At 49.9% G+C, this 10,069-nt stretch overlaps 1 protein-coding gene across 1 annotated transcript; it reads right to left on the bottom strand.

The window, feature by feature from the left end:
* Window positions 1–224: 224 nt before the first annotated feature.
* Fadd (Fas (TNFRSF6)-associated via death domain) lies at window positions 225–9,710 on the bottom strand. Its single transcript, XM_005384238.2, has 2 exons — window positions 9,313–9,710; window positions 225–5,630 (listed from the first exon to the last, which is right to left on the bottom strand). The coding sequence occupies exons 1-2, from the start codon at window positions 9,596–9,598 to the stop codon at window positions 5,182–5,184; spliced, it is 735 nt and encodes a 244-aa protein (XP_005384295.1). The 5' UTR covers window positions 9,599–9,710; the 3' UTR covers window positions 225–5,181.
* Window positions 9,711–10,069: the final 359 nt, after the last annotated feature.

Genomic DNA, 10,069 nt, shown 5'->3' on the forward strand with positions numbered 1-10,069 from the left:
TGTATGAAATCATAGCCTCATCTCTGCCACTGTCAGGAGCTCAGGTGTCCTGGTGATGCCAGTGTGGGGTGGCACAAATGGCTACCACATTGCTCTACTTCAGCCACAACTTCATTCATATTGTCACCTGACGGGGTTTGAGGTCCCCTAAAGGAGACGGGCTCTTAACTCAGCCTGCTGGGTAGTTTCTTTATCGTTGTCACAGAAAACATTTTCAGGACGTGTTAGAGAGGGACACAAAAGGATTTATTAGGCAGAATCACAGTGCACAAAAGAGGGTGGGCTCTCCGGAGGCACATTATGGTCTGTGGTTGGGAATATATGTTTTTAGAGGAGTCCTTTAAGATAGGTGATCTAAGATGTTCTAACACTTTTGAGGTTGCCACTTTTTTTTTTGAGAAAGGGTCTTGCTATGTAGCCTAAGGTAGACTCAAGCTGGAGGCAATTCTCCTGCTTTAGCCAGCCTCCTGAGTATTGAGCTACAGGTATGTACCTGGCTCTTTCCCTTATCAACTAAGCTAATTAACGGACTTTGTATTAGTCAGCTTTCCCGCCAGAGACATACTATCTGACACCCACAAGTTAGAGGAGGGGAGTTTAACCTTCTCACGGTTGCTAGAAATTCAGTCCATGATTAGCTGGTTCTAAGGCAGAAAGATCACGGCAGAAGGACATGTTAAAACAAAGTTATTTCCCAGTGGCCAGGAAGTAGAGAACAGTGAGAGGAGCGGGCAAGAGACCATACACAGTACCCAAGCTCATGCCTCCACAAGCCAGCTAGACACACTGGTAACTGTGCTTTATTACTGCCTTAGGTATTTCGTAATCCATTCAAGTGCACACATTGGGTTTACAGTGTCTTTAAAGGATTTAGCTGTGATGGGCTTGGAAGAAAAAGCCTGAATTCATCCTTGGAAGAAAAAGCCAGTCTGAATATGAACAAGCTCAGGGTGTAATGTATGGAATAAAGATACGGATAACACTGGGTAACTTTTAAGCAGTCTTCTTAAAAGTACAATTTTAAAGTTACAATTCTCCTTGTCTGCTTTCTACCTATTTCTTCTACCTCACCACTGAGGTCTTGCTCAGTGAGGACCCCATTCCTTCCTTGAATCACCCTGTCCCCTGGTGACAATCCACAGGGTGTACATGGTTCTTACCACAGCATCTCCACCTAGTGCATGATTCAAGAGACTAAGGGCTACTTTGGTGAAAATGCCTTTCTCTTGCAAATTTTCCCTGAGAGACAAGCCAGGGTGACTGGCCACTTTGGCATGAACATAAGCAGCCTCGAGTCACATTCGCCATCTGGTTCCAAACTCCATCCACACTGGGAGTGTGTGGTCAGAAAGCAGTCAGCTAGATGACTCAGATTAGTTATGGAAAAAAAAAGAAACTAGAACTGTCCACAGAGAGCTTGTGGCTTCTCCAGAGAGAGGCAGGGGTCTGTGGTTAGGGCTGCTGGTGGGGGCTGGGCTGAGCTGGGCCAGGACAAGAGTAGTGGTGGGTGATGTTAGGTCATTTTGCTCTGGTCCAGAGCAGGGGCTGGCTGTGCTGGGAACGAGGGTAGCAACATAGCGCAGAATAGAAGGTGGCCAAGAGAAAGGATTATGAGGCGCTGGGTTCTGGACCTGGTTCTGCTGTAGGGGAGTGAGCCCAAGGGACAGGAGGCTAGCCCAGCTGGCAGATGAGTGAGCATCCAGGGAAGCACCAGGCCCAATGTCCACGTCCTAATCCCCAGGATCCGTATGCTCTCTGACACTGCAAAAGGAATGTCACACAGTGGTTAAATGAAGGACGTTGTGATGGGAAGATGATCCTGGGTCACTCAGAAGCCACTGGGAGAGGGAGGGAGACAGGAAGGGACAGGAGTGGGAAGGCTTCGAGCTGGAAGCTCAGATGAGCACAAGCTGCCAGAGTTGCTGCCGAGGCAAGGAGCCAGCCCTGCTCACACCTCACTTGAACCCTGGGAGATCCACTTTGGATTCCTGACCTTTTGAACCTTAAGAAAAACGTGAGTTAAGCCAGTAAACCAGCAGTGATTTGTTATAGCAGCCAAAGGAGACTCATACAAGGACTAAGGGTGCAGGACCTCCAGAAAAGAAGGTGGCTAGAGAGATGCAGCAGGTTCCAGGATCTGGGACAGGAGAGGCCATGAGGGGTCTGTGCTCCCTGGTGAGATGAGACCAGGGCATGGCATCTGGGAGGAGGCACAAGAGTTGTTCATGGCAAGAGTAGTCAAAAGCAACGTCTCAAAGTGAAAGTGCGCAGTAGCTGTGGCAATCTGCAACTCCAGCAAGGGGAGACTATGGTGTAGCATGCTTGCAGGGAGTCAAGGAGTCTGGGGGGTGACTGCTGGAGAGGGGTGAAAGAAGCACCCGTGTGCGGTGGAGCTGGGAAAGCAGGGCTGCCATGGTGTGTGGAGGCCACTTCATACAGGAAGGTGGGGAGAAAGCAGCTGGAAAAAAGGAGGGCTGGAGCCTTTGGTCCAGGGCAAACCCATGCAGAGGCCTCGAACCCCCTGCAAAACATAGACATCTGGACATAGGTCAGCAAGATGCAGCTATTCACTTGTGCTGTTAGGCAAACCCTATGACTTGAGTGCACCTTTTTCAGAATCACAGGTTGTATGTACATGGCTGCAAAAAGAGGAATGTGATTTTTCCTTCTTTTCTGGTAAAGTTGCTTTAAGAAACCCTCTTCAAACACAACAGCTCCCTTCTGAGCAGGATGTATCAGAACCTGTCTTCTAGATCACGGTACTGATTGGACATTGAGCACATCTGTCCCATGGGAGGTTAGGAAGATCGAGTGCCTTTCCTTGAGAGGTGCTGCACCATCCCCAACTCCAGCAACCAGAGGGGCAGAGGGCGACATCCCAGGGTCAGAGCTGATGGTGGGCTCCTCTGTTCTGAGTGAAATGACCTCTGGACTGTTCCCTGGGGCTCTGGGTAAAGTCCTGCTTTGTTTTCTTCTCTTTTTTTCTGGAACTGGAGAGCCAACCCAGGGCCTTTGCTCTGAGCTACCTGCCCCCCTCCTTTTTATTTTGAGACAAGTCTCATTATGCTGCTAAGTGGCCCAGGGGGCTAGAACTTTTAATCCTCCAGCCTCAGCCTCCCAGAGTACTGGGATTACAGACCTGTGCCACCATAATCAGCTTTGTTGCTTATTTTTAAGGTCCCTGAGAATGAAGCTCACACTCTTAATATTTATTTGTTTTTTTGGGTTTTTTTTGTTTTTTTTCCAGTACCGGGAATCGAACTCACGACCTTGCGCTTGCCAGGCAGGCGCTGTGCCGCTGAGCTAAATCCCCAGCCCCTATATTTATTGATGGTCCCTTTAGGGTGATGGGGCCACTAGAAGCACAGCCAGGACTCAAACCCAGGCCAGACCTGAGAGGCCACGTGCTCCCCCTTCTCCCTGTGCAGGTGCCCTGCCAGACAGTCCAGGTATCAACTACTGCATCTACAGGGCAATTCCTGGAAACTGAAAAATGAGCTGAGTGTAGTGGTGCACACCTATAGTCCTAGCACTCAGGAGACTGAGGCAGGAGGATTGCTGTGAGTTTTGAAGCCAGCCTGTGCTACACCGTAAGTTCAAGGCCAGCCTGAACTATGTAATAAGACCCTGTCTCCAAACAACAAAATCCCCCAAAAAATGCATCACAGAAAGTATAAACAGTTTATCATCTAGCAAATCATCCCCACTATCAAACACTTGCCACCATCATCTTCCCACCTAGGGTCTTGTGAGCACTTTTGCTTTTTCCCTACTGTTCTAGGGAAGTGGGCACACCCTGAGTTTCCTGAGGGCAGGCTGTCCTGCTCAGCCATAGCTTCAGCACCTGCAGTATCTTGACAGCAGCTGCTCTCTGAGGAGACCAATAATAGATGTCTCTGTTTGGTTCTGGGTCCCCCTTTCCAGGGGTGGTTTCCTGTGTTACATGGTCCCACATCACTGTGCCCTCCAGCTTTGCTGCCAGGACCTGGCCCACCTCTGCTCCATCCCGGGATAGACAGTGGTACAATCCAGCAAAGGAGGAAGAGGACTTCTGAGTCTGGGGATGCATCTGAACCTCCAAGCTTCATGCTGGGTGCCTTGCAAGGGCATGGGAGACTGGGTGGAACCTAGCTCTGCTCCAAACTTCTGCTCATCCTTTGGAAAGGGAGTAACCAGGAAGGCACATGGGAGCTCAAAGGCCAAGGCCACAGTTTAGAGGGACAGTGCATCCAAGACGTTGGCTGAGGACTTGATAATCCACAGTTAAGGTAGCACAGTATGACACATATGGTTTTTTTTTCATACTCACAGCTAGAGAGCTGGGACAAAATGCAGCTGCTTGGCTTTGGTTTTGACAATTTTTAGAGACAGGCAGATCCCAAAAGGGCAAAGCTGCCCTCTGGCCGACCACCCTTTGCTTGCAGTCAGTGCTCTGTAGTGGAGATCCGCCACCTACCCATAGGTGAGCACCCAGGATGAGTGCAAGGCAGACTGACATTGCTGTAGTGCGATTCCAGAGACGATTTAAGATCAAAGTGTCCTCAAAAGGAACAGCGACGCTATGTAACAGTTTCCAGCAGAAAGGTACTTGTTCACCAGACTGCCTTGGCAGCAGGGCTGCTCTCTTGCTGGTTCTGTTATCAGACAGTGATTCTGATACAAAATGGTAAATTGCACAATCACAGCAATCATCCTCATTTACTGAGTGCTAACTGCACCAGCCTCTCATGAGCAATTCTGAGGCTTCCCCTCAGTCCGTCCCCATAGCCACCACTGCCCTTTTGCCAGCCTCAGAGACATTGCTCACTCAGGGGACCAAGAGTATATGGGTGTTTTGACTACGAGGCAGGATCCCACTTGATCCTGGTGTCCAGGTCTACCTGATGGTCAGCTGTGAAGGCAGCAGCAAGACAGTGGTTAGAAGTGTGGGTTCTGGAGCCAGATGTGCTGTTTTCCTCTCTGACCCCCTCCTGCCCCTGCTCACCTGCAGAGTGACAGTAATAAGCACCAGCGACAACAGGTTCCTTCTATGTGCTCATCAGTTTCAACCTCTTCCTGCAGGTGCTCACTGAGCAAAGGTGACAGAATCCCTGTCCTAGGGTGACAGTAAGGGAAACATGGGGACATCTGTGCAATGCCCAAACCCCAGCCTGACGGACACTGTGTAGACACAGCTTTCATTCAGAAGTGGTGGGGCTGCAGCGGCAAAAGCTGGGCACCAAAGGCACTGGGCTGCTCTTGGTGGACAGCACCAAGTGGACTTGGTCCCCCAGAAGAGTGGTGGGGCTGTGCAGGTCCATTTCTGGAGGGCGCATCTGAGTCCCATGACATTGGGGACATGCTTCGGCTCTCATTTTGGGACTCCCGGGCCTGCTGTTTCTCCTCCACAAGGTCGGCTACCAGGTTCATCTTGCAGTCCCTGAGCACCTGCACCAGGTGGGCCACGGTCGCATTCTCCTTCTCCAAGGTCTTCCAGATCCTCAGCGACTCCCTCACACGCTCTGGCAGGTTGCGGGGGTATCGCTCCTCGATTGCATCAATTTTGGTGTCAGAAACGTTAAGATGACGGGCCAGTCTTCTCCAGTCTCTTCCCACATTATCGCAGATGACATCAAATGCTGCACGCAGGTCTGGTAGGGAAAGCACAAGATGATTTACTGGAGGTTTGCAGAACTTTTAGGAGACAGGGTTCCCCAACCCCCAAGGGCTTCAGTACTGCCTGGATCAGGCTGCAGGTCCTGTGCTGAGGCTAGAGTCAGCCAGCAGGTCAGAGGCTGTCACAGAAAGCCCAAAACTGGCCTCTAATTCTGTCCCAGCCAGCCCCCACCCCTCAGTGGGTCATACTGGGCTACCTGCTTAGAAGTAGGGGAGTCCTGACAGGGAAAAAAATAGGGTTGCCCTTATATCCCACTCTATAGTGGGTTAAGTGATGGTCCTTGAAAACTATCTCCATGTCAAATTCTTGCAACTCCACATTCATGTATTTAGAAAAATACCTTTGCAGATGTAATTAACTGAGGATCTTGAGAGATCATCCTAGATTATCTGGGTGGACCTTAAATCCAACGACAGCTGTCTTTACGAGGTATACAGAGAACCAAGTGTTACAGCACACACCTGTAATTCCAGCACTCTGGGAAGCTGAAGCAGGAGGATCATAAGTTAGAACCCAGCCTAGGCAAGACCTTATATCAGAATAGTAAGGGCTGCGGATGTAGCTCAGTGTGAAGATCCTGGGCTTAGTCCTCAGTATTGCAAAAACAAACCAAAAACCAAAACAGAGCTGGCCATGTGGCTGAGACCTGAATGGTCCATCCACAGACCAAGGAAGGGGCCCCAGAAGCCAGACAGGGCAAGGCAGGATGGTTCCCGAACCTTCAGAGGGTGTGTAGCCCTGCAGGACCTGCTTCTCCAGATTTCTGGCCTTCAGATTGTGAGAGAATACATTCCTATTGCTTTTGTTTTGTTTTATTTGTTTTTGTTTGAGACAGGGTCTCAGTATGTAGTCCAGGCTGGCCTTGCAGTTGCCGCAGCAATCCTCCTGCCTTAGCCTCCCTTGTGCTGGGGTTATAGGAGTGTGCCATCACACCAGCATTCTTATTGCTTTAAATCAAATTAGTGGTAATTTGTTATGACAGTCCCAGGATACAGGTATACATCCAATTCTTGGCTACCTTGACGATCAGATTTTGATGTTTGGTTACTATGCTCCTCGGCTGAATGTTCACTACTAAGATCAGAGAGCTGTGCACTGCAGACCAGAACAGGATGTTCTGGAAATGTGTGCAGGGAGAGGAGAGCTGAGGCAGGACAAGGTGCTACATGGACAGCACCTGAAAATTCAATCTCTTTCTACATGATCAGGGACACTGTTGGCACTTGTGCCAATTCCTATAGCACCGACAGCCCTGAGAGCGAGGTTCTTGTTATTATAACCACAGGTACTGGCAAGGAAACAGGCACAGGGATGTTAAGACTTCCCCAGCATCATATGGCTAGGAAATGGCAAAGCCAGGATTCAAAAGCTGAAGCTGGTGCCAGAACCTGCCTTTAACCATGGTGGTGAAATGCCTCAGTACAGGAATACGAAGTCACCTCTTCCCCATCCACCCATACACACTGTCAACCTGGTGTACTTTCCTCCAACACCCAGGAACTATGCAACTCTCTGAAGAAAAACACACACAAACACAAGTCTAAGAAGTTATTATACATAACTTCCTATCAGCACTGTCTTTTAAATTTATCTGCATTTCCTCATCATTAAGTGTCCATGAAAAGTTTTCTTATGTCCTGTTCTGTCTGTCCAGCAGTATTGTATCAGAACCTGTGTCTTCAGGCAGAGCTGTGCTCTTTCTAGCTTGCCACCAATAAGCATCCATCCTTATATGGTATCACAGTTTATTCCCTGCTAGGTTCAGTGACTTCAGGGTCAATTCCAAGCTACTGTCTGAAACCTGTCATCTTGGTTACTTTTCTCTCCATGCTCAGGCAAAATACTCAATGTCCAAAATTAAGGATAGCCCACGGTTTGTAGAGGTTTTCAGTCCATATCAGCTGGCTTCAAGGCAGGATGGCACGGCAGAGGGGCAACAATTCATGGTAGCAAAAGACAGCAAAAGCAACAAGAGCAAAGCGGGGGGAGGCAAGCCTCTTTTCCTCCCTCATACTGTATGCCTACTATCTGCCCACACCATCTTCCTGACCTTCTCTTCCACAACCTCAGGATGTTTATAAAGTGAGGACCCTGGCCCCCCTGCTGAGTCACTTAGTTAAGTTTCTACACTTCTCCATTCTCAAGTTGACACAATGTATCAACCATTACACTTGGGACACATATCCCCAAGGTACTTTCCAACCTCCTTCAGTGGGGCTCTGACAACACGGAAGTGAGACTGAGAAACCTTGAACTCTGACCTCATTTTCACTCCCAAAACTCCTGCAAGTCACAGGTAGGGTGGAGAGGGGGTGACAGATCAGGTAGGAAGAACTCCATCAAAGAGGCAGCGCTGTGGCTGACACAGGGTATTCCTTACCCAATTTCTGAGTATCTGCATAATCATAATGTGGGATTTTGGGACCCCAGTCTACACATGAAATTCCTGGCTTCCTATACATCTTAGACATACAGTCTGAAGATTACTTTACAAACTACTATAAAAACTTTGTACATGAAACAAACTTTCGTGATACGGAATGTCTTATGTGTGGCATCATGTCAGTGCTCAAAATCTTTCAATTTTGTGGCACTTCAAATTTGAGACTTAATTTAGATTAGGATGTTCAACAAAACCTCCTGACCTGAGGTCAGGCTGTCTTGGTTTACTTCTGGCTCTGTTAGTTGTCTGCTGTGCATTTGGGCAAGCCAATTAACATCTCTGAGCCACAGTCCTTTCCTGTGAAAGGTGAGAATGACGATGGATACTAAGAGTACATTAGTCAGCTTTCCTCAGCAGACATAATATTGCCACCCACAACTTAAAAGAAGAGAGGCTTATTTTGGCTGTGGTTTCAGTGGCTCTACCCACGGTTGTCTGCTTCCAAGGTAGAAATGGCATCGTGGAAGGGCACAGGAAAGCTACTCTACCCACGGCAGTCAGGAAGCAGAGAAGGGAGAGGCTTGGGACAAGAATATACCCTTTCAGATAACGCCCCCAGTGACCACCTCCAACCAGGCCCGAACTGCACATTCAGCAATGAACTCAATGGATTAATGCACCGATGAGCATAGCATGCCTTCGATCCACTCACCTTTTAAAAGCCTCTGAACACATGAGGCTTTTGGAGAGCACTTTAGGTCTAAACCATAATAAATAATATTTAACAGGACTATTGTGAACATTAAGCAATATGTTAAGTGCGGGGTAAGTGTCACTCTGTAAGTCCGTGGGTCACAGTTATTAAGGGAGGAACAATTCTCCCAGGTCGGAAACAGGCATTCTTAGCCCGGCACACTCACAGAGGCAGAAGGGAAATGACTGCAACAACAGGCACAGCTGACCTCTGACCACTTCCTAGGCCTCCAGTCCATCCTGACGTCAGCAAGCCCGCTTTCTTCGGTGAGTTTTGTAATTTTCCTCGGGGTGGTACAGTAAACACTGAGGGTCAGGGGGTGGGTGTCTAGGCTCTGCAACCTTGGGTGAATTTTTTTGTTTTGATTCTGCCATCTGCAAAGCAGGTGTGCCACCCGCGCCCGAGTTCTCTGGAGAAAACCCAAGCAAATCGAACCTTGCAAAGGTCAGACGCCCGGTAGGGTCTCGTGGACTGTGGCTGGGCGAACTGGCCCTGCCTCCCTAGCCCCCACACACTCACCTGCCTCTCCCGGCGATGCGCCGGCGGTAGCCCCCGCCTCAAAGTTGTCTAGTCGCTGCAGCAGGTCGTGGCGCCGCAGAGAGGTCAGCAGCTCGCGCAGCAGCTCCGTGCGCTGGGGATGCAGATCGTTCTGCTCTAGCAGCACAGAGAAGAGGTCCAGGCCACTTTGCATGCGCTCCAGTTTCCTCTTGCCCACGCGCCCCTGGCATAAGAATTTGAGATCAGTCAGCTCGCTGCTCGACAGGCTGGTCGACAAAGAATGCAGTAGCACCAGAAATGGGTCCATGGCGCCCAGAGCTGCCGGACCAGGGTTTCGCGCGCGCTGTTTCAGGACCAGCCAGCCGCTCCCTGAAACCGGTAGTCCGCTTGCACCTCCAGGTCCGGGGTTGCTACCGGAAATTACCGTAGACGTTGCTCCGTTGAAGTCTCGCGGGAACATGAGACCTGCGCATACTCTTTGAGCCCAACAGTAGCCGCTTCCGCCCGGGCTGGTTCAACCCAGTTCGCGGCTACCTCTACGCCTGCGCTTCGCGAGTCTTTTTGCCTAGCGCGAACCTGGGGTGTTAGGAGTTAGTACGTTGCCTTGGTCTGCGTGGAACTGGCATCTTTGCGAAGGACGGTGCAGCCCTGCTGTATGGAGGGCTGGGGCGTGGCTGGGAGCCAGCATAGTTTCTGTCGTTGCAGGGTTTCGTTAAGTCACATATGTTGCGGGGCGTAGTGGCGCACCTCTGAGGCAGGAGGATGGCTGCGAATTCCA

This window comes from Chinchilla lanigera, unplaced genomic scaffold (genome assembly GCF_000276665.1).
Source record: "Chinchilla lanigera isolate Chin_1 unplaced genomic scaffold, ChiLan1.0 scaffold00021, whole genome shotgun sequence".
Classification (NCBI taxonomy): domain Eukaryota; kingdom Metazoa; phylum Chordata; class Mammalia; order Rodentia; family Chinchillidae; genus Chinchilla; species Chinchilla lanigera.

Bases quoted from the DNA above. Each gene is read 5' to 3' on its own strand.
- Fadd (XM_005384238.2), bottom strand. From the start codon at position 9,598: ATGGACCCATTTCTGGTGCTACTGCATTCTTTGTCGACCAGCCTGTCG. The intron at 5,631-9,312 runs GTGAGTGTGTGG...TTTCCCTACCAG, and splicing joins CGCATCGCCGGGAGAGGCAG to ACCTGCGTGCAGCATTTGAT.